General features: G+C 43.3%; 1 protein-coding gene across 2 annotated transcripts in view; it reads left to right on the forward strand.

The window, feature by feature from the left end:
* The window catches only part of arsg (arylsulfatase G), a 120,721-nt gene that overhangs the window by 34,651 nt on the left and 61,028 nt on the right, over positions 1-25,042 (forward strand). For both annotated transcript variants that reach the window (XM_068058250.1, XM_068058251.1), the window contains exons 5-7: positions 4,777-4,824; positions 10,235-10,346; positions 23,251-23,388. In XM_068058250.1, coding sequence (XP_067914351.1) covers positions 4,777-4,824; positions 10,235-10,346; positions 23,251-23,388 — 298 coding nt within the window. The remainder of the gene's footprint in view (positions 1-4,776; positions 4,825-10,234; positions 10,347-23,250; positions 23,389-25,042) is intronic.

Here is a 25,042-nt window from a genome sequence, read left to right on the forward strand (position 1 = left end):
GCAAGGATAACTTAGCTGTTTAAAGTGCAGGGTGACCAGGCAAGGATAACTTAGCTGTTTAAAGTGCAGGGTGACCAATAAACAGCGCATATTCCACTGACGTCATGATGTCAAGTCATAATGTCAGGATGCAGATCAATATGCTGAGGCTGGCTCTCTTACTGAAATCCGAAGACTGCCACCCAGCCGGATCCAGTAAAAACTGTCTTACCCACTTACTGAACTTAGCAAATCTGGCAACTTTGACAGCTGTACTGCTGAGTGCAACTAAATTAGTTATCTATACGTTGTTCACAATCAGATAAGAGAAAGAGCTCTGTATCCCATTTGCTTCACTGAAAAGGGATACACGATGAGGTGATTATGCAGCATATACTTCGAGTACATCTCAAGATGTCCCAAATGTGCATTTAATTAATCCACAAACGTCCACAAGTGCAGACTTCCAGTAAAACTGGGATCTTTCACCTTCTCTCACCCAGAAGCTCTGAAACCAATTGTAAAGTTCACATTGTGGCCCAGCTGAGATCAGGTAACAGCACAGACCCAGAAAGGATTTCGGACCTTGTTAGTCTATATGGCTGATAAATTACATCTTTACCTTCCAGCTGTTGTTTTTAACAGAACTATCTTCCTTTCTGTGGGACAACTTTAGGAATTTGGTCACATGGCTTTCAGAATGCAAAGCAATAAGCTGTTTATCAAGTGCTTGAGTCCAGTTTGTTTACAGTAAGAAAGTAAAGATTTCATGTGTATTCCAAAGCACTGATTGTTTTATTTCTTAAGGAATTTAATTTAATTAATCTGCAGGGCTACGGACCAAATGCTGGAAGGTGGGATTAGACTGGGTGGATCGTTTTTCAGCTGGCACAGACACAATGGGCTTACTGGCCTCTTTCTGTGCCATAAACCTTCTATGATTCTATTCACTGACAGCATTGTGATATACTATTGTTGACTGTATGTTCATATCTGACTGATTTAGGGGTAGGATTTGCATGGTGCTGATATGTAGAGTCATTATGGCACAGAAGGAGGCTATTCAGCCCATCAAGTCCATGTCAATTTTCTGTGGAGCAATTCAGTCAGTCCCATTCTCCTGCTGTATCCCCATAGCCCTGCAAGTTTATTTCCCTCAAGTGCCCATCCAATTTCCTTTTGAAATCATTCATCATCTCCACTTCCACCACCCTTGCAGGCAGTGAGTTCCAGGTCATTACCACTTGCTGTGTAAAAAAAAGTTCTTCCTCACATCCCCCGTGCATTGCTTGCCCAAAACCTTAAATCTATGTCCCCTAGTCCTTGTGCGATCAGTTAATGACAACAGTTTTTCTCTGTCTACTTTATCTAAGCCTGACATAATCTTGTACACCTCTGTCAAATCTCCCCTCAATCTCCTTTGCTCCAAGGAGAATAATCCCACCTTCTCCAACCTAACCTTGTAACTAAAATCCCGCATCCCTGGAACCATTTTGGTAAATCTCCTCTGCACCCTCTCAAGGACCCTCACAACCTTCCTACTAAAGTGTGGTGACCAGAACTGGATGCAATAGGCATCTGGCCTAACCAGAGCTTTATAAAGATTCAGCATAACTTCCCTGCTTTTATACTCAATATCTCTATTTATGAAGCCCAAGATCCCATATGCTTTGCTAATTACTCTCTCAATATGTCTTGCCACCTTCAAAGATCTATGCGCGTGCCCCAGATCCCTCTATCCCTGCACACTCTTTAGAACTGTGACATTAACTTGAGATTGCCTCTCCTATCCCTTCTGCCAAATGCCTTACCTCACACTTCTCTGTATTAAATTGGTGGTGCAGTGGTTAGCACCGCAGCCTCACAGCTCCAGCGACCCGGGTTCGATTCTGGGTACTGCCTGTGCGGAGTTTGCAAGTTCTCCCTGTGACCGCGTGGGTTTTCGCCGGGTGCTCCGGTTTCCTCCCACAGCCAAAGACTTGCAGGTTGATAGGTAAATTGGCCATTATAAATTGCCCCTAGTATAGGTAGGGGGTAGGGGAATATAGGGACAGTTGGGGATGTGGTAGGGATATGGGATTAGTGTAGGATTAGTATAAATGGGTGGTTGATGGTTGGCACAGACTTGGTGGGCCAAAGGGCCTGTTTCAGTGCTGTATCTCTAAATAAATAAAAATAAAAATTCCATCTGCTACTTGTCTTCCAATTCTGCTAGCCTATCTATGTCCTGTTGCTGTCTGTTGGCATCATCCTGACTGTTGGCTACACATCCAAGTTTGGTATCATTGTCAAATTTAGAAATTTTACTCTGTATTCCAACATTCAAGTTAATGGGCTGAATGACTTCCTTCCTTAATGCCGTAATGTCTCTATTATTTAGTTTTATATATATATATAGTTGTCCTGGTACTGACCCTTGGTGAACACCACTGTCCACCATCCTCCAGTCTGAAAAACAACCATTTACCACAACTCATTGTTTTTTGTCCTTATGCCAGTTGGTACCATTCCAGTTGTGGTGCAACCCATTGCTTTTGAATAGGTACTGCCTGCCCCAGAATTGGCCCCAATGTCCCAAGAATCTGAAGCCCTCCCTCCTGCACCATGCCTCAAGCTGTGCACTGTTCCTCGCTCTCTTCCTATTTGTACTCTTGCTAGTGCACGGCGTTGGGAGTAATCCAGAGATTAGTACCTTCGAGGTCCTACTTTTTAACTTACTCCTTAACTCCTGAAAATCTGACCATAGGATCTCAATACCTGCCTTCTCTGTGTCATTGGTACTGATGTGTAGCACAACTTCTAGCTCAGTCCCTTGCCCCTGCAAAATATTCTGCACCCTCTCCATGATGTCCTTTACCCTGGCACCCAGGAGGCAAACATACCATGCAGAAATCATGATGACAGTTACAGAAATGACTGTCTGTCCTCCTAACTATGAAATCTCCTATAATGACTGCATTTCTACTCTTTGCTGCTTCCTCTTGTGCAGTCCCTTGGCCATTGGTGCCATGGTCTGGACTGCACTCCTTAAAGGTGTTGTCATTTCCAGCAGTCTCCAAAGCTGAGTATCAGTTTGAAAGTAGCACACACCCGAAGGTACCTACACTTCCTAACTCTTCCTATTCTTCTGGATTGCTACCCATCTACTCTACTGAGCTCGGTGGGCTGAAGGGCCTGTTTCAGTACTGTATCTCTCTATGACTCTAATGTCTGTGGGGTGACTACCTGCTGGAATGTAGGATCCAGGAAGCTCTCATCCTCCCTGATGCTCCGCAGTGACTCCAGTTGCCCCTCAAACTCAGAAATCCTGAGGTAGAGCTCAGGCACCTAGAGACACTTACTATTCATGTGGTTGTCCCAAGACACATGGAACAGACAAAGAGGATGGCACCCCCCACCTCCCCCCTGCCCCACCACCGCCCAGGAAGCCGCTGGGAGGCCACCTCGATGTACCTGGTGGTCTCCCCATGCAGTGGGTTGGGCCCATGCTGACAGGTTAAAATCCCAATGTCATGGTAGAATGGCGATTAATTGGCCAGTTAATTGAATTAATTGGCGGCCCGCCTATGGTTGGTGGGCAGCTGAGCTGCTGCTATTGCTTCTGGGAATATCTCGTGGCAGTAGAAAGATATCGGGCTTCCCTCCTGACGCCTTCCACCGCCATTTTACGAGCCCATCTCCAGAGGGCTGGTACATTTCAGCCCAATGAACATTAGATTTAGATTTAGAGATACAGCACTGAAACAGGCCCTTCGGCCCACCGAGTCTGTGCCGACCATTAACCACCCATTTATACTAATCCTACACTAATCCCATATTCCTACCACATCCTCACCTGTCCCTATATTCCCCTACCACCTACCTATACTAGGGGCAATTTATAATGGCCAATTTACCTATCAACCTGCAAGTCTTTTGGCTGTGGGAGGAAACTGGAGCACCCGGAGGAAACCCACGCGGTCACAGGGAGAACTTGCAAACTCCGCACAGGCAGTACCCAGAATTGAACCCGGGTCGCAGGAGCTGTGAGGCTGCGGTGCTAACCACTGTGCCACCCTAACTTTACTCTTGGAGATACTAATAATAAAAGTTGTAGCATTAGCGGAGGAAGACTCACCATAATTTTATGTAGTGATAAAGTTCCATTGTCTCTATTTACTTGCCATATAACTGAATTAGCACTTATTCTATAAGATACTAGCCGTTTATCATGGTGCTCGTGTTCCATCTGTTTACTCTTTGACCCAGTAGAGTAGAGGAATGTGCATTATGAATAGATACTGATATCTCCAGTAATAAATAATAACACAAATGTGAACAAATCTTTTGCACAATAAATGAATCCTCTAACTAAAACTTAAAAACAATTAATTCCAGCTCAGCTACAGCATTCAGTGTTTAGAACAGGCTTATAATTCAAACTTTCATTTGGGATCAGTGTCATGAATTTTGCAGTTGTAAGCTCAGTTGGCATTATTGCAACACAGCAGGGAGGTTAAGTTTTGACATTAAAATTGCAGCAATGGTTAATTAGCTCATACTTGGTGTAGGAAATGTTGTGATGGAAAATAAGATTTTGTCATAAAAGAATTCCACTGCACTTTGTTTTAATTCACGCTTTTGTGTATATATCTATTCTATTTTGAAATAATCTCGAAAAATAGGTAATTGTTTGCATATGTTATTCAAAAATATATCCATATATTGAAAACTGAAATGGTTCAGTAGTCAAAGTTCAAATATTGGATTTGAAATTTGTAAATAAAACCTTCATATACACTTATTTCTTGTACTCAGGTAAATGGCATCTTGGACATCATGGCAGTTACCACCCTAATTTTCGCGGTAAGAAAGAACTTTCTGTCAGAGATTATGTATGAATCAGAGTTTTTGAGGACTGATCTATATAATTTCTATGCTGTATAAGTTCAAAGAATAAAACTGGTAAATGGATTATTGTGTAATACTCATGATTGTGGTATTTACCATTGCAGTTTTACAGAATATCCTTCAATTTTTTGTTTGAAAAATCATTGATAATATTTAACTGGTTACATTTCAAACACAAGCTGCCAACAGCTATCTTACATACACATTACAGAACATAGCTTTTCATAATTTTTAGCAAAGGATGTAGAATAAGCAATAAGAAAATCCAAGGGAACAGTTTAAGCATCATTGTGCCGATTGCCTTCAGCCACTAGGGAAATGTGCTTAGGTGCCAACATGCATGCAACACAGAGGGCGTAGAACTGAGTCACATAATACATTTAAAATAAGGAAGTTGTTAATGGCAGTGCATGCATTAAAATGATTTGATTTAAATTTCTTGGGATGTGGTGGTGACGAATAGAGCAGCTCCACAGAGCACGGAAAATTTGAATCAATTTTGCAGTTAAATCATATTCAACTTTCTTGTGTTATGAGAAGCCATGGTGACTAATGAGGCAGCTACACAGAGGCCAGGAAATTTGAATCTAATTTAACTGATGTTAAATTTGTACAAGTAGGCAAACAGCCACTAAGTTCCAGTAAGGAGCTTGGAACTTTTTAAAAATTCAGTTTCGAATGGTGACGATCACTGGCAAAGCCAGCAATTATTGCCCACCCCTAGTTCATCAAGCATGCTGCTGAATAAAACCTGGTTCTTTTTAAATGAGCAAAGAAAATCTCTACCCTATTATTAATACAGAAATGAAACGATATAGCTGGATTTTCCTTAAGGAAACTTCTTACTTTTAAGTGGCATAGAGGCAATTTGGCAAATGTGATGGAGAGGCACTCTGCCAAAACTGCTCTGAAAGCTGGTTGTCACGATTTGTTACCATGACCCCATTGTGACCCTGATCTGCTCACCGGAAGCTTGCTAACCACACTTAAATGAAACGGGAAGATGTGGCCAAGTGCCCTGAGATTTCTCCGTGTCCCTGTCTATTGACCACTCTTGAAAATGACCGCCACGGTAATGGTGGCAATGTTGAGCCTGTATTATGATCCACAGATGGGAAGAGATTGGAAAGGTGAAAATCATACTGGAATGGGATTCGACACCAATGCTTCCATCTCTTTTATTTTTCCTTTAAGATCTTCCTTAAAAACTGCCTCTGTGATCAAAATTTTGGGGGTGATTTTAACCTAACCCATTGACTTCAGTGGAAAATAATATTGGGCGGAGTGTAACACAGGTACCAGATCTAGTCATGTCAGTTTCCCACTGGATCGATTAGGTGAACATTTCCCCATTGGACACCTGCCTTATAACTCCTCTTTGCCTTGGCACTAGTTTTTTCGTCATGCCTCTGTGAAATGCCTTGGGACATTTCATCTATTTAAATACAAGTTGTTAGTTTAACATTTAAATACTGTACCACCATTCACATTTTATTCATTGAAGACATCTGATTATCTCATTGCCTCTTTTCAGTTCCACCATATGGATCAGTTACCAAATTAATGCAAGTTTCCTTCAGGAAAAGTAAAATAATATTGCCACTTCCTCTTTGTCTATGCAAGTCGTGACACTCTGCCATCAGAACAACACAGGACACTCTGATTTTCTGGCTGACTGTTGTATCCACACAGGTGTGGACTGTCTGCCTCAAATATTTAAATGACCTTGTCCCATCGTTTGTGGTGGGTTCCATGTTCATGGCAACTCAGAGTTCCACGCCACCGAGCTCTGGAGTGACCCAGGAATTTCTGGCCCATAGTTTTCTTTTAACTTTGGGTGCTTCAATAGGCCAACCTCAGTATCACTCTCTTGCTTTCCCTAGAAGTGAGTGAAAACAAGAGGAAATTAGATTGTGGCATTTTAAAATCTCACTGTCAGATTGGCTGTATAAAAAGGGAAAACAAAAGTAAGAGAGATGAGAATCGGGGAGAAAATAAATATATTAATGCAATTTTTATTCTGTGCTGAAAGATGCTTTATTTCCTATGTGCTGCAAGTGGCCATGAGCACTACCCACTCACATTGCGATGTTGGAAATGGAAGGATTCGATGCATGCTTTTGCAACACATGCAGGGAGCGCTGTTTATTAACCTCCCACTGCCAGTGTGCTTTGTAATATTCCAAAATAGATAGTCAATTCTTTTTAGCCATCAAAGTATTATAAAAGGCCACTATAGTTTATTTTAACCTTGGGTAAATATGTTTTTGGTCGGGCTTCTTACCAGCTGCTTCTGTACCACATTATTTCCAGGTCTGAGGCCAAGCATTCTTGGTGAATTCTGATATGTGATTGGCTGAAAAACCTGGAGTAGTTATATTATTAATAACCTGATAAACTCAGATTAAGTCACGGGCTGTGAATCTATGACAATGGGCTGAATTTTAAGGCCCCCCGAAGTCGGGAATGGAGGCAGTGGGGAGGGGGTCCCTGCTAATACAGCGCTGGCGTGACATTTTCAAGGCGCAATCCCAGCACTGGCAATACTCACTGGGGTGGGGGGAGGGTGGGACAGGAATTTCTTTTTTATTCGTTGCTGGCTAGGCCAGCGTTCATTACTCATCCCTAATTGCCCTTTAACTGAGTGGCTTTCTAGGCCATTTCAGAGGGCATTTTAAAAATCAACCACATTGCTGTGGGTCTGGAGTCACATGTAGGCCAGACCAGGTAAGGACAGCAGATTTCCTTCCCTAAAGGACATTAGTGAACCAGGTGAGTTTTTACAACAATTGACAGTGGTTTCATGGTTACCATTAGACTATTTTTTTTAAATTCCAGATTTATTAATTGAATTCGAATTTTGCCATCTGCCGTAGTGGGTTTCAAACCCATTTCCCCTAGTAATTCTGGATTACTAGTCCAGTGACATTACCACTATGCCACTGCCTATCTTGGAATTCTGCTCCTTCCAATTGAGTCCAGTTAAACTCGTTTAGAGCTTGTTAGGGGTTGAAGTCCTAATTTTTAAAGAAGCAGGCAACTTATCTGTGCCTTCAGAAACTGACCAGCTGAAGACAGGCAGCTGAAGAGTGAGGAGTCAGTCATGGCTGCCCTAGGGCATCAGCCGGCCCCGTAAGATAGTCAGCAGAGCAAAGGGAGACTGGGCTGTTGGTAAAGGGGTACCGTTGGCACTGTAGAGGTGGCAGGGGGAGTCGGCATTCTGTGCTCAGGCTTTCAATGGGGTCAGCACCTCCCTGGCATTGTGGGGCAGAAGAGCAAGGCTGCCAAGCCCAGAAGGAGGGCTCCCACTGGGATTGGGGGCACGACTGTCAGATTTTGGGCCCAGTAGTATTGGGGGGCAACACCCTCTGCACAAAAGGCAGAACCCCGGCATCAGGAGGATACGGTAGAGGAAAGAAGGGCAGGAAGGCAACAGAGGCCTACCCTTAACATAGGATTGTAGGATTGCCCACCGAAGACAGAGCTACTTGGAGATGACCAAAAACCAGTGTTGCAGGAGATTGCGACTCTACAGGCGGATGGTCACAGACATCTGTGCCCTCGTCGCCGAAGACCTTGTACTTCTTAGCACTGGTTGCTATGCCCTGCCAGTGACCATTAAAGTCAAAGCTTTGAACTTTTCACTTCTGGCTCCTTCCAAGAATCAGCTGTGGACCTTAGTGGCATCTCGAAAATGGCTGCACACTGGTCACTGATGCCCTCTTTGCCAGAGCAATGCCTCGCACGGACAGTGAGCATTGGATTTCGCCTCCATCGCTGGATTCCCCCAGGTCCAGGGCATCATCAATTGTACCCATGTGGCCATCAAGGCAGCCAGTGACAGGCCAGTGAGATCCATCAACAGGAAGGGCTTCCACAACAAGAGCTTCCTCCATGTGTGCACTTGCTTTCCTGGCAGCTACCATGACTCCTTTATCCTCCGCCAGTCCAGGCTGCCTCAGATCTTTACTCCAACCCCCAAAGTGTGTGGATGGATCCTAGGGGACAAGGGAAATTCCTTGAATAGATGGTTACTGATCTCTCTCTACCCCCGTCAGAGGCACAGAGGTGATACAACCAATGCCATCTGCTCAGCAGGACAACCATTGAGTAGGCTATTGGGCTTCTGCGGATGACTGTCAGGTCCAGGCACCAGAATGTCCTGCAAGGGTCTCGGTCATTATGGTGGTCTGCTGCACTCTCCATAACATGACCCTCCAGAGAGGTGTGCACCTTCAGGACAATGAGGCCCTGGAAGGAGAAAGCTCATTGTGGAGGAGCAGGAGGTAAGAGAGGAGGTGGAATTGGAGGTGGAGGGAGATAACAGAGAGGTGCCCCTGCTGCATGATGAGGTGGCCTCCTTCTGCCACCCCCCAGGAAGATAACCTCCCTCCTCTCTCTCACAGCCTCCAGCATTAGATCTAGGTCAGCATCGATGAAGCGAGTGCCTGCCCTGCCCCGGGTGCCAGGCCTCCAGTTCCCCTGTGACATCTTCCCTCTGGTGCAGTGGAAGGCTTAGGCACAAACTGCAGATCTCTCCCTCAGCACAACGAGTAGCCTCGGTGATGTCTGTCGTGGGGTGTCTAAATGAGTCCCACACCTCATCTGACTCACCTGCATTCCCACCTTATCTGGCTCTAACTGAACCAGAAACCATCTTCATATCAATTAAGGGCTCATGCCCCCGTAAAAATCTAAACTTTAATCAGTTTCCCACCAGAGGCAGGTTTCTGACCCAAAAACAGACCAGGCTCCTGTTTCCCTCAACAATGGCGAAAATTCAGCCTTATGATTTTGATGCTAGGCCATCTGCAACATGGAACTGACTTGTGACTAAAGACCTAGCACCTAGGCATAGCCCAGTATTGACAGCTCTGGTAAACCATAGTCTTTTTGACCTTGTGCTTATTCAGTTTTCTACTATTAACCTTCCCATTGCTGGTTTGCAAATGCTAATTTCTGAGACAATAAGTTTAATGATATGCAAATAAACACAAAAAACTGTTCCTTACAGCAGCCTGTTCTCAACCTTTGACTAAGCCAAGTACAGCAATCCAAGGATACAAAAGCAAAATACTGCAATACTAGAAATCTGAAATAAAAATAGAAAATGCTGGAAATACTCAGCAGGTCAGACAGCATCTGTGGAGAAAAAAAACAAAAGAAAGAGAAGCTGTTGACAATAGGTCATTGACCTGAAATGTAAACTCTGTTTTTCTATAGCTGCTACCAATCCAAGGATATACTTTTCGATGTGCACTCAATACAAAACTACCAAAATAAATGTATAAGAAGTCTAGACAGCAATATTTTTGAAGAATTATAAGGTAAGGTTAACTTTGGTGACTACTCTGGTTTGTTACAGGCTTTGATTACTATTTTGGAATACCTTACAGTAATGACATGGGTTGCACAGATGATCCTGGGTACAACATTCCTTCATGTCTACCATGCCCTACAGATTCTGTTATGGAAAGGTAATGCAGTTAACAGAAAATTGTCCTATCTGCAGATCTCTCTTTTAAACAGTGTTTCTGCAACCATGCCTGGCAGTTTAGCATTATTAAAACATAGATTAGGCTGTGGGAAATGTATAACTTTCCAGTTGTGACTCTGGAACACTTCTTTTAGTTTCTCTGCTTCCAGAAACCACCAACAACAGGAAATATTATTTAGTATGGCTGCGTGGCTGAAAAAAAAAGCCTTTTTTGTGTGTGATAAAAAAGTTGATAACATCAAATGAGATTTTGACACTTTTACAAACAGAGGCTTAATTGTTGTTTTGAGTGATGGTTTATCTAAAATAAAATATCCAGCAACTCTGATTCCTCATCTTATTGCTTGTTGTGTAAATCATGCATCTGCCTGGGGAATATTGACTAACAAGGACACAGTATGGCTGAAGGAAGAAGGCAAGTGCACAACAAAAAATAATCTAGACACTCCTGCTTTTCTTGTCTGTATCTATGCCACAAGGCTGTAGGAGAATTAGCAGATTATCAATGCAGTGTGATCATCGTTTCCCAGATTCTGGAAGTGCTGATCATTATGTATTTTGTCTGCCACAAAGGAATAAGGTATTCTTTATGCAAAAACTTGGAACCTGCATGAATGATGAACTTATTCAACATTTAATGATTTAATTTTTGCTTTATAGATACTTATAAATCAGTAAAACTCACTAACAGTGCACTATTTTTTCCACTTCTATGCTCCTGGAACTGAAGGCCTGCTTTGGTCGGGAAAAAGAACCCAACCCGAACCAAAGCGGACCCGAGCCCGATCTGGCCCGAGTCTCTCCGATTTTGCCCTGAACCCGACTCGACCCGACCATCCCTTTACTTACCTTCCGACTCGGAAATTGCAGCGCATGCGTGATGACATCATATTGACGTCACTCGCTCACTGCACAGACTCAGTTTCGTCCCGGACTCCCAGCTCAGGTAAGTTTTTTAATTTCAGTACTTACCAGCAGAGCACTTACCGTGTGTATCCAGCCCGACCCAACCCGAGCCCAAAAGCCGGACCCGGAAAAGGTGCCTGACCCGACCCGAACCCGACACATGTCGTCTGGTTCCGTCGGGTTCAGGTCGGGTAGCAGGCCTTTACCTCGAACATGCCAAGAGTTGATTGGCATCCTTCCATCTACAAAAGATGATGGACATGCGGCAAACAATCCATGTAGGTGGAGTGTCTTCTCTTGGTGCACCTTTGCTTTTGGCTGTGAAGGCCAATCATTGAGAGGCAGGTTCTGCCACAAGTGCCACACGTGAAGCTGCCAAGTGATGCTGTGAGGAGTTGTTTTCAGCGTTGACACCTAATGCCAAGCTGCTGTAGCAACTGGTTGTTGTGGTAGTGCATATCAGTCTACAAGATGTATTGCCATTTCCCTTTTTCACCAGCTAGTGACTTCTACGTGCGATAGTCGACATTTAGGGCCTTCATGTCACTCGTGTAAGCATTCTTGAAGCGGAGCTTTGGGCACCCCACTGGTCGTCTGGCCCCCGACTACCTCAGCATACAGATGGTCCTTGAGTATGCGGACATGTCCAATCCACCAAAGCCGCCTGTGTTTGATTAGTGCCAACACACTTGGGAGCTCTGCCTTTGAGAGGACTGACGGATTTGTGATTTTGTCCTGCCAGGATATACCAATAATGTGCCACAGACAGTGAAGATGGAAATTATTCAGCTTATTTTCCTGGTAGCTGTAAGTCACCCATGTTTCACAGCCATACAGCAAAGTGCCGAGAACACGGGCCTTATAAACCATCAGCTTGGTCCTAAGGGTCAGCTTGGCCAGAAGTGCATATCGAGAAATTGTGCATGTCCAGCGCATGACTTTACTCCCATTCATTTTAAGAAGCAGAGAATTTACTCTTAAATGCTTTAAAGTAGGAACTGGCTGACAATGAAGAAGCTTGTGATGAGAGTAACTGAGTGTGTAAAAGGGGCAGAGATAGGTCAGAAGAAGAGCCTGACGGGCAGAAAGACATAGGCAATTGCACATAGTAATTGAAAAATGGCCTACAGCAGTTTTGGGTCTCATTGTGCTATACACTCTACTGCACAAGACTATTATGCTTCTCCTCCAGTGCTACTAGCTCCCCATAACCCCCATTAATGCTATACTTCGGTCCTCCCAATGCTCTCATCTCCAGTCCTGCCTTTCTAAACTTTCTTTTCTCACTGCTAACAATCACATAGCGCTCATTCCCTGTGTTCTCTGTTCCCAGAATTACCACTAATGCTCCCAGACCTTGTGACCTCCCTCCACAGTGCCCAAAGAATCCAGAAACCCTTCCCATTGATCCAAAATCCCAGGATCTACCCCAGTTTTCCTAGAATCTTCCTCTGCGGTGTTCTGGAATCCTCAGACTCACAACCCACAAACCCCCTCAAAAAATGCTAAATCCTTCGATCCACCCCTGTACTGCCAGATTCTAGGCTTGTGCTTACAGATTCCAAGAGCTGATAAGTCAGTGTCTCTAGTAATACTAAAGCAAAGTACTGTCGATGCTGGAAATCTGAAATAAAAACAGAAAATGCTGGAAATATTCAGGTCAGGCAGCATCTGTGGAGAGAGAAACAGATTTCAGGTCCATGACCTTTCATCAGAACAGGTTTATCCCTGGTAATAAAAGCAAAATACTGCGGATGCTGAAAATCTGAAATAAGAACTGAAAGTGCTGGAAATAACAGGTCTGGCAGCTTTTGTGGAACAAGGAACAGAGTTAACATTTCAGGTCTGTGACCCTTTATCAGAACTGGGTTCATTTATGCCATTATTGTACTAAATACAAGTTTCCTCAAACTCAGGTTTGCTTCCAAACAGGCAAGGGGTTGTGCTTAGGTAATGACCACCACAAGAGCTTGGTTAGAAAAGGCAATGCTGAGTCTGGCTGACTTAAGACCACCCCCATGTCTCCCCACCCCCACCATGATAGATGTAACAGAAAGTGGTAGGACCAGCAAACCATCACAAGGGAAGAACATGAATCAATTGCAAGGCCATCTATAACTATAGTACAAGGAGGTTCAGGACCATCTGAATCCCAACTGGCTCCCACTGAAAACCAGCAGGTAGCCAGCACCTTACACTGAAGAATCACTTAGACAAAGTCACAGCTTAAGGGTTGCAATTTGAACACATCAGCAGTAAGGAAAAGTGCCATGGGAAAACATCACTCATACAGAACAAACTGGAATAAGAAATTGGTTGCACTGTATTGAAATTTGTTCAGAGTTTCATTTTTATAGGGCAGAAGAAGGTCGCAATACCACAAAGGTAGGCTTTGATGTTAGTTGAGTAAGTACAGTATTGGGGGTGGTACTTGGAGCCACCTTCTTACGACCATAGGACAACAGGGTTCTTTAAAAGGACAACTCAGACATTTATCTAAATGGTTACAGAAGAAAATATTGCAAATGCTGGAAATCTGAAATAAAAACAGAAATGGTGGAAATGCTCAGCAGGCCAGGCAGCATCTGTGGAGGGAGAAACAGAGTTAACTTTTCAGGTAGATGACCGTTCATCAGAACTGGAAGAGGTTAGAGGTGGAACAGGTTTTAAACAAGCACAGAGGCAGAGAAAGGGGAGTATCATGATAGGGACAAAAGGGAAGGTCTGTGATGGGTGAAAGGCAGCAGAGATTAAATGACAATAGGGGTGATGGTGCAAGGCAAAAGGAGATAGCAATGGGACAAGTAAAGAAACAAAAGATGGTTCTAGAGGAGGTGTGAATAGCAGAAACTTCAGCTACAGCTGTCAGTTATTAGATAAGCATGTTTGTGCATTAGTCTTTCTGGCTGCAACAGCATTCTCCTGATTAGTACCTGCGTCTGGCTGCAGCTTTGAGCTTTGTTTGCCAGATGATCTTCTCCATTATTAGGCCTCTTTGTAGTGTGAAGTTATGGAGACTCTGGTAGGGCTGTTCTGTAAAATACCTCCTAATCTGTATAAAGCACTACTTCCAACATGGTAATGGGCCCCATGTCTGCATTGTGCTTTGTCCAGACATGCCATAAGAATATTATTAGCCAGTGCTGAGCAGGGCAGCTTTCATTTTGAGGGCGCTATCCTTTCAGTCTGCCTTTGTCTTCACATAAACCTGGCAGAAATGATTGGCTAATACCCGGTATAGTCTTTTAAAAAAAACATTGTGATGTGAGTGAAAATCATAGTATGATTAAGCAGAGTCAACATGGTTTTATGAAAGGGAAATTATGTTTGACAAATCTGTTAGAATTTTTTGGGGATGTAACTAGTAAGATGGATAAGGGGGAACCAGTGGATGTAGAGTATTTGGATTTTCAAAAAGCATTTGATAAAGTGCCATGCAAGAGGTTATTCCACAAAATTAGGACTGATAGGATTAGGGGTAACGTATTGGCATGCATTGATGAGTGGTTAATGGACAGAAAACCATGTAAGAATAAATGGTTTATTTTCAGGTTAACTAGCAGTGGATTGCAAGGATCAGTAGTTAGGCCTCAATCTATATTAGAATCTATATTAGTGACTTAAATGAGGGGACTGAGTGTGATGTATCCAAGTTTGCTGACAAAACAAAGTTAGGTGGGAAAGCAAGCAAAATGGAGGTCACAAAGAGGCTGTAGAGGCATATAGATGGGTTGGGTGAGTGGGCAAGAGGGAATACAATGTGGTGAAGTGTGAAGTTATCCACTTGAGTAGGAAAAATTAAAAAAAATATTTTTTGAATGGTGAGAGACTGGGAAATGTTTGCATTCAGAGGGACCTGGGTGTCCTTGTACATAAATTACCAAACGTTAGCAGGCAGGTACAGCAAGCATTTAGAAAGCCAAATGGCTTTTGTTATAAAGGAATTGGATTATAAGAGTAAAGGAGTCTTACTACAATTATATAGGTAATTGGTGAAGCCAAACCAGGTTTTGGAGGGAGTGGGGTGGGGGGGTGGGTGGCTACCATTACAACAATGGCTAAACTTCAAAGTATTTCATTGGCTGTAAAGCACTTTGGGACATCCAATGGCTGCGAAAGGCACTATATAAATGCAAGTCTTTTTTATGGGGGAGCTTCACAACCTTCTGACCTGGTCATCACCCAAGTAGCAGAAACATTAACTAATTCCTCCCCACTTATGGTGCTGTGGCCACTTGTGCCTCTGCTGATGCCCTGGCTGAGATTCGCTAACTAAGCACACAATAAGCCATCGGGCGTAAAATTCCAATGGAGCCTTTTAAATTGGATGAAGATTTTATTTCCATGAGAAATAGTTTATCTTTCAGAGAATCTGGATAGTGAAGTTTGAGACAAATTGCAAGGCTATTATTCAGTTGAGTGATCTGCTGACATCAGAAGCTGTTAATCAGAGGTTGACGTGGTTTATAAGTGACTATTTACTAAGTTCTTGATAGGAGCAAAGTTTCTTATAAGCAGGTTTTTTTCTTCAGTTCCAAGGATTGCACATGTAAGATGTCACAGCAGTGGAGTGGGAGAATCTGTGAGGAAATTCACCCCCAATGTGATACATCAACATGTAGGGGACTAAATTTGATAGCTCATGAAATCTTAGTTGCAAGGATCGCGATGCACAATTAACCGGTGCCCGTTGACCGCAATGCAGGCAGCATGCCAACTTCTTGCTGCTTGCTGTTTTAAATGATTTCAGTGTTCAGCCAGTACTAACCACACTGTTGAATGGCTGGCCACCTGACCAGGGGGCCTCTATCTTGAAAGGCTTGCACCAATTAAAGCTAGTCTGCACTACATAAAGCTAGCCTGCATCTCTTCAAGGGGGTTGGGTGCATTGTGCTAGAGCAGGTGCTAGCAGTCCATGGGAGGTGAATCTGACCTGGGAAAGACAAGAATGGCACAACACTGGATAAAGCGGGCTCCAAGGTTTCTGGATGCTGCGCTGGAGACCTTGGTGGAGGAGGTGGAAAGGGGGAGAGATATCCTGTATCCACAGGAGGCCCTCCAGACACATGCTTAGAAGGTAATGGGATCAGATAGCCACGGGGGGTCAATGCTAGGAGTCAAGCCCTGAAGACCTTGATGCAGTCGTGCAAGAAGTTTAGTGGCCTCACACGCACGGTCAAGGTCAGTGAATGCATCTCCAAATGCCATATCTATCAACTGCACTGCTAGCCTCAGACAGTGCTCAATTCACCACAGCCCCATCACTCACCTACCAACAATGTCTATCAATCAGGGCTCATAACTGACATTCGTATGCTACATCACACCCTCACACGCTTAGCACTGCTGCAAGCCTCTCACACCCACATCTCACAGCTTGAATACACTGCCAGCTATTCAACCATAACAGCCAAAACAACCAAACAGATTGCATGACACTTAACTGGCAAACTTCCCTTTCTCTTGCAGAACACGGTGATGCATAACCAGAGGCAGCAGGAATTAGTTGAAGGGGGACAGGCAGGCCTGCATATCCTGACCCCCATGGAGGAGACCATGCTGGCTTTTATTGGGATGTATGTAGCTAAGGTCATGGCCAGCAGAAGCATTGGAGCCATCGAAGATTGGTTTCTACCACCCAATCCTCCTCACATCCCACCTCCTGATTTACAGACTGCAGCTGGTATAAGCATGAAACTCTTACTTTCCTCCTCAATTTCCCTCACCACAACCTTACCCTTGTGCCTTTCTCCTTTCCGATACCCAAGAAGTGCAACCTGGTCAGGCAGTGGAGGAACATGAAAAAGACAATGATGATGAAAACACAGCAATGTCACTGGATTTCACACTTGCAGCCACCAATGCATATACTGAACACTGCATAATTTTGAGGATAGCATAGAAGTGAGATCTACATGTGGTGAGACACTGCACATGAGTGGCCTGCAGGAGAAGGATAGCGCAGGTGCTAGCTCACTGGAACATGAGCTCTGCTGCAGATAACTTAGATGAGCATTTCATGCTGATGGGTATACACAACAAAATGCTTGGTGCGTTGGGAAGCCAGCCAGAAAGGCTGCAATCAGTGTCAAGGAGCTTGGAGGAGCCCAGCACCAGCTTGGTACAGGGCTTTGTGCTTGAATCCATCCCTTCCAGCACAGAAATGGTGGCCAACTCCGTAGCATAGTTGTGGACCCAACCATGATGCAGCATCTAAAGGCTGATGTATCAGGTTCTATTGCAGCACATGCAGCTTTCACGAGAAATCTGAGTGGTGCAGAGGAAGCTGAGACTCAAGTCATGCAAGTTAAGACTGCTATCTTCATAACTGTGAATTGCAGTTTGCAAGGGGCTTGCAGGGTATCACAGCAGTCCAGCAATCTGTCCTCGAATAGATTACTAGGATTGCTGAGATGTGGCTCCATGGAGCACAAACTTGCTGTCCTCTCAGGAAGACAGCATTCCTCCTCCTAACTGTGCCCTTTCTGTTGGCTGTAAACCAACCAGCCCAAAGCTGCTTGAAGTTGTCCTCCAAGGCCAAGAGCGATCAATCTCCTCCATTGAAAGTCAGCAGCCTTTCACCAGCCATGCTGCAGCCACTGGGGTAGCACTGCGGAGGAGCACTAGGACAGGCAAAGGCACATGGAAGACTGGCACTAAGGGAATGCACAAGGGTGATTAGTTGACTTTTGTATGCAATATGGAAGGATTTGAGTTATAAACTTGGTTTAGAATGTTTAGTTTGTGATTACTTTTATTTTTGCATTGTGACCAAGCAGACACTGTGATGGTCAGTAACAGAGGGAAGGTAAGGTGTGGAACTGTTGGTGAATGGGGAATTCAGATTGCAGTTACTGGCGTTGCATTCGGATGAGTTCCTCATGGACAGCCCGGACAAAAGGCACTGTCTAGGTTGCCTCCTGTCTTTCTTGCTCCAATTGTACAGGGTTTTGGTGAGGACAACATTTGGAGTACTGTGTGTAGTTCTGGTCTCCACATTTAAGAAGAGATATACTTGCATTGGAGGCAGTACAGCAAAGGTTCACTAAATTGGTCCCTGGGATGATGGGGTTGTCCTATGATGAGAGGCTAAGTAAATTGGGCCTCTGATGTCTGCAGTTTAGAAGAATGGGAGATGATCTCATTGAAACACGCAAGATTTTGAAGGGGCTCGATAGGATAGACACTGAGAGATTGTTTCCGCTGGTCGGGGAATCTAAAACACTGGGGCACAGTGTCAGGAAAAGGAGCCAATCATTTAGAACCAATCTGCACCGTGGGGAAGCCAAGAGGAAGCACATAATGTTCCTTGCTAAGGTTCATGTAGGAGTAATGCTCCCTGAACACCCAGGGCAGATATAGCCTCTTGCTGAGAGCTCTTATTCCCCTTCTCCTACTTGTTTCTCCAGCAGCTTGTCCTGTTTTCCGTAGCCTCTGTTCATTTTCCAAGGGATGCTGTATTCCAAGAGGAATGGTTACCAGTGCAACCATGTCTGGAAGCAGCTGGTTTGTGCAGAAGCCTTGAAGTCAGCAAACACCCTTTCAGCATCTACCACACCACTCCCTGTAGACTTTGGCAACTTTAAGCAACTATAGAAAGCACCAAACAGTTGTAGAATCAAAGCAATAGCCAGAAGAAATCAACCAAGAACTAACCTGTAAAAAGTTGATGATTCTTTTAGATAGCACTGGTGGGGGCCTTCCTGCTGCTGAATGCATGTTCAGCTGTGCGAGGTTAAGAGAGGGTGTTAGCTGAAGCATCGAGCATCAAAGTGGCACCACTGGCATCAAATCAGCATTGCTCTGTGATTGGCACGATGATTTACTTGCTCTGCATACTTCCAGCAGACATTCACTGTCTGCACATTAACCCCCCTCACCAATATGGTGTCCAGCACGCACTGAGGACACTATCTTGGACTTAAAACGCCACCTGTAATGCCCAAATAACAGGCACTACTGATCTGAATTTCCCGTTGGTAGTGACTGAGTGATATATGCTGCCTCTGCATTGTTATTGTAGAACAGTGTATCTACTTGGCTTATCCATGGCGCAACTATGTATTTAAAAAAAAACAGTATATGGAAAATCACACTGACATTTTCTAGAGTATCTTCCAATATACTGCCTTTTCATTGATGGAATGTGCACTGTAAGGGCATTTTCAGGACTCTCTGCACCTACAAAATTACCTACATCAATGCATCTGATCCAGTTCAATGGAAGACAAGAAACATCACTTCTGCGAGTGAATAATAATCAGATAATCTGTTTTAGTGATGTTAGTTGAGGGATAAATATTGGACCAGGATACTGGGAGAGCTCCCCTGCTCTTCTTCGAATAGTGCCATGGGATCTTATGTGTCCACCTGACAGGGAAGATAGGGATTCAGTTTAACATCTTATCTGAAAGACAGCACCTCTGACAGTGTAACACTGCCTCAGTACTGCACTGAAGGGTCAGCCTGGATTATATGCTTAAATCTCTGGAGTGAGACAACCTTCTGACTCAAAGGTGAGAGTGCTATCATTGAGCCAAGGCTGACATATTTATGTAAATGCATGTTATTGTAGAGGAACTGCAGAAAGTATATCGGTGTATATTATAATTTTAAAAAATACGTCCCAAAGCAATAGTTTAACTTGACAGTGATTCTAATTATATTCATTCAAACTTTTATATATGTTTCTAAAATATATGTAGAGAAAAACTAAGGTGAGTAGAACAGTACTAGGTTGAAAAGAGTAGGGAAGGAGATGAGGAAAATTAAGATGTTGTGATATGTCTTGCCAAACTGAGTTTCTAAAATTTTACACACTGTAGTGTATTGTCTCAAATATTAGTAATTACAAAGTTTACACTTTCTATCAGTAAAATGCAGGTGATCATTAAATGCTTACTCTTTCAAAATTCAACTCAATTGTTTTGCAAAAACAGGATGAAGGAAGACACTGGGCACAATGTTAACTCTGAATGAGTTTTGAGTGAGTTAAAATCGGGCCCACTGTGTATGTCTTTCGTCTTGATACACTCTGCAGTTTACATTGTATAATTAAAACACCAACCAAAGCTGCATTAGTTGTGTAATCAGCATAGACTGTATTATTTGTTCCTCTCTATTTCACATAACATACATTGACACAGTCTTACTGCTTCCCTAAATTTAAAGCTTTTGAAATATTTCCTCAAATCATTTTAAAAACCAATCAAGTAGATTTTGATGAGATACTGAGAGAAAAACATTTCCTAATTTGGCTAGTTTAAACATGACTAAGAAATTGCTTACTTTGTTCATGCTCAGACTGAAGGAGCTCTCTTCATCTATCAGTGTTACTGCTCTGGAAAAAAGTATCAATTCCAAGCTGAGGCTTTGGGAAAGGATGAGGCCTTCAATTAAAATCTTTAAATTAAGGGGCTAAAAAACCAACAAAAAACATTCAGTACAACAAATTAATCATGTTATTGTGAAAAATTGATTTTTTGATTTGCTTATAACCTTATTTTGTTCATTAGAATTTTGTGTAATTCATTTAGTTTATCAGCGAAGCATGCTGGTGTAATGTCATATTTAGATGGGGTTTTTGCATTATACTGCAGTGTAATTTTCCCATATAATTGATAAAGTCCATGATTGCAAAGAAAATGCAAAACTGGAGTGCCATTCTGCTAGCAAGATTCTGGCCAATTCCATGAGGAAGTAATATAACTTTTAAATGTTCAGAATGGAGTTACAGGGAAGTAGGTAGGGCCTTACAAGAGCCACAAAAGTTAAAGTGAAATATTGAGTTCATGTGATCATTATTGTCAGCCTTCTCCCAACATGCATAAACCAACCAGAGTGCCAGTTGATGTGTAGAAAGCGTCAGGTGGTTTCTTACTGGCTACCTCTAAGGAGAAAGCAAATTTTGAAGCTATGATCCTACATATTCTGATCTATATAACAGCTTATATTTATATAGCCCTTTTAGTTTTGTAAAATATGCCAAGGCTTCACAGGAGCATTATAAAATAAAATTGGACACCGGTCCACATAAAGAGATATTAGGGCAGATGATCCAAAGCTTGATCAAAGAGGTAGGTTTTAAGGAACAGCTTAAAAGTGGAAAGAGGTGGAGAGACGGAGAGGTTTAGGGAAGGAAGTGCAAAACTTAGGGCCTTGGCAGCTGCAGGTGCAACCACAAATGTTAAAATCAGGCATGTTCAAGAGCTAGGGTTAGAGAAATGTAGATATCTCACAGGGTTGTGGGGCTGAAGAAGATTACAGAGATAGGGAGGCATGAGGCCATGGAGGGATTTGAAAACAAGGATGAGAATTTTAAAATCGAGGTGTTGCTTAACTGGGAACCAGTATAGGTCAGTGAGCACAGGGATGATGGGGGAACAGGGCTTGGTGCGAGTTAGGACACGGACAGGAGAGTTTTGGAAGACCTCAAGTTTACAGAGGGTAGAATGTGAGAGGCCAGCCAGGGGCGCCTTGGAATAATCAGGTCTAGAGGTAACAAAGGGTTGGGATAAGGGTTCCAGCAGGAGAACAAAAGCACTGCGGAGTTGGGCGATGTTACAGAGGTGGAAATAGGCGGACTTAGTGATGGCGTGGATCTGTACTCCAAAGCTCATCTGAAGGCCAAATATGACACTCAGGTTGCAAATAGTCTGATTCAGCTATAGACAGTTGCCTGGGAGAAAGATAGGGTCTGATTCTAATTCTGTACAAGTGGATGGATTTTGATTGAGTGAAAAACTTGCCCACGGAGTCAGTGGCTATGGAAAGGAGTTTGTGGCAGGGACACATGAACACAAGAAATAGGAGCTGAAGTAGACCATATGGCCCATCAAGCCTGCTCCGCCATTCAATACGATCATGGCTGATCTTGGGCTTCAACTCCACTTTCCTGCCCGCTCCCCATATCCCTTGATTCCCCGCAAGACCAAAAATCTATCTATCCCAGCCTTAAATGTATTCAATGATGGCGCATCCACAATCCTCTGGGGGAGAGAATTCTAAAGATTCACAACCCTTTGAGTGTAGTAATTTCTCCTCATCTCAGTCCTGAATGATTGGCCTCTTATCCTGAGACTGTGTCCCCGTGTTCTAGATTCCCTGACCAGTGGAAACGATCCCTCAGCTTCTATCATATCAAGCCCTTTCAGAATCTTGTATGTCTCATTTAGATTGACCAAAGATAATGGCTTCGATCTTTCCAATATTTAGTTGGAGGAAATCTTTGCTCATTCAGTACAGTACATCTGACAAGCAGCTTGACAAATTAGACTCAATGGAGTGATCGAGGGAAGTAGTGGAGAGATAGAGCTGGGTGTTGTCTGCAAACACGTGGAGACTGATGGTGTTTCAGTGTTGCTGAGGGCAGCATGTTGATGAGAACTTGGAGGTGAACAATGATAGATCCTTGGGGGACACCAGAGGTAACAATGTAGGAGCAGGAAGAGAAGCCACTGCAGGTAATTCTGTGGCTATGATAGATAAGAGTAGAACCAGGCGAGTGCAATCCCACCCAGCTGGACGACAGTGGAGAGGCATTGGAGGAGGATGGCATGATCAACTGTGTCAAAGGCTGCTGGCAGGTAAAGAAGGATGAGGACAGATAGTTCACCTTTGTCACAGTCACATAGGATGTTATTTGTGACTATGATAAAAGCTGTTTAGATACCGTGGATGGGGCAGAAACTTGATTGGAGGGTTTCAGTCGTGGGGTTCTGGGAAAAATGGGCAGGGGTTTGAGAGGTGACAACATGTTCAAGGACTTTAGAGAGGGAAGGGAGGGTGGAGATGGAGATGATACCTTTGTCAGCGAAGGGACTAAGCCGTCGTTGTACGGCATTTTGAAAAACAATTCTTCCTTGTAACTATCAAAGTTTATGTGGTAAATGTTTTTTATTTTAAATCTTTTTGAATCTCTTGCCTGAATTGTTCATATTTTTATCTAAACCAGCATGTGTTTTCTGCTTTCTGTCTAGCTGCAAGCACAACCCGTGTACTATAGATGTAGCACTGCCTCTCCTTGAAAACCAAAGGATTGTAGAGCAACCGGTCAATCTCAGCAGCTTGTCAGAGAGATATGCAGAACAGGCTATACAATTTATCCAGAAGGCAAGGTGAGTGGGAGCCAGTAGCTCATTGAGGAGAGAAGATGACAACACCTAATACTGCAATTTCATGCAAATAACCTAACCCAAGTGTAATAATCACCCCTAGCTGCTGTTCATTAATACAAAAAGAAAATAAAAAGCGCAGTTACCCTGTGTATGAATGTAATCTCAGATCGTGATGATACTGATATACTACTGGTGTAGGTAGTCCAGTGCTATGCAGGACCAGCATACTGCTATGGTTGTCTTGAGGCATGCACTGGCACTTCCAGTAGCGGTGATCGAATGCTGGTTTCAAGTCAGCTGCCTGCCCAGTAGAGCAGAGGTGGTATGTGGCACAAGCAATGAGGAAAAAGGAGAAAGTGAGTGCGTGGTGGAGAAGTTTTAATTTGATTACAAAATTTTATCTGCCTTACAGAACCATTTTGCAGATCTATTTTATTCTAAATTTTATCCCTTCTAGGGGTAGAGTTCAACAGGTGTCAGTTGCACCCCAACTAAGTGATTGCTTTTCGAGACTCAGTTTTAACATGGCGAAAGGATGGGCAACAGAGCCAAAATTGAGCCTGCCCGCACCTGATGTCCAGACTTGTCAGGGTGCTGGTGCTCTTTTGTGTATGTTGTGTGTGAACATATTTTCCTTTTAGAAGATGGCAATTCAGGACACTGCAGCAATAACTGTTCTGTCCAGTGTCGTAGGGAGGATTGAATGCTTGCAAGTGCACAAAGCAAAAATTAAACTCAAGATCTTATTAAATGTGCAGAGTAAAAATTGCATATAGCATTGCAGTGTAATTAATTGCCCACTTTTTCTTCACTAATAATTTAACCCAGTTTAAGGCCACGTTACTGAGGGACTTAGGGAATGACTTTGCAAACATATAGATAGTAATATATCTAAGTTTGCTGATGATACAAAGCTGGGCGGTAATGCAAGCTGTGAGGAGGACACTAAGAGGCTGCAAAGAGATATAGACAGATTAAGTGAGTGGACAACAAGGTGGCAGATGGAGTATAATGTAGACAAGTATGAGGTTATTCATTTTGGTAGTAAGAGTAGAAAAGTAGAATATTTTTTAAAAGGCGTGAAACTTGTAAATGCTGATGTTCAGATCTGGAGACTTGGGCGTACTTGTACAAGGAACACAAAGAATTAGCATACAGGTACGGCAAGCAATTGAGAAAGCAAATGGCATGTTGTCTTTTATCACAAGGGGATTGGAGTACAGGAATAAAGAATTATTGCTACAATTGTATGGGCTTTGATAAGACCACACCTGAAATACTGTGTGCAATTTTGGTCTGCATGTTTAAGGAAGGATATACTTGCATTGGAGACGGTGCAGCAAAGATTGTCAATAGCTTGTCCTATGATGAGAGGCTGAGTAAGTTGGTCTGTATTCTCTGGAGTTTAGAAGAATGAGAGGTGACCTTGTTGAAACATTCAAGATTATGAAGGTGCTTGATAGGGTACTTGCTAAGGTGTTGTTTCTCCTGGCTGGGGAATCTAGAACAAGGGAGCACAGTTTCAGGATAAGGGGACGATCATTTAGGACTGAGATGAGGAGAAATTTCTTCGCTGAAAAGGTTGTGAATCTTTGGAATTCTCTACCTCAGAGAGTTGTGGATGTGCCATCATTGAATATATTGAAGACTCAGA

The sequence above is a fragment of the Heterodontus francisci genome, chromosome 26 (assembly GCF_036365525.1).
Source record: "Heterodontus francisci isolate sHetFra1 chromosome 26, sHetFra1.hap1, whole genome shotgun sequence".
Taxonomy (NCBI): domain Eukaryota; kingdom Metazoa; phylum Chordata; class Chondrichthyes; order Heterodontiformes; family Heterodontidae; genus Heterodontus; species Heterodontus francisci.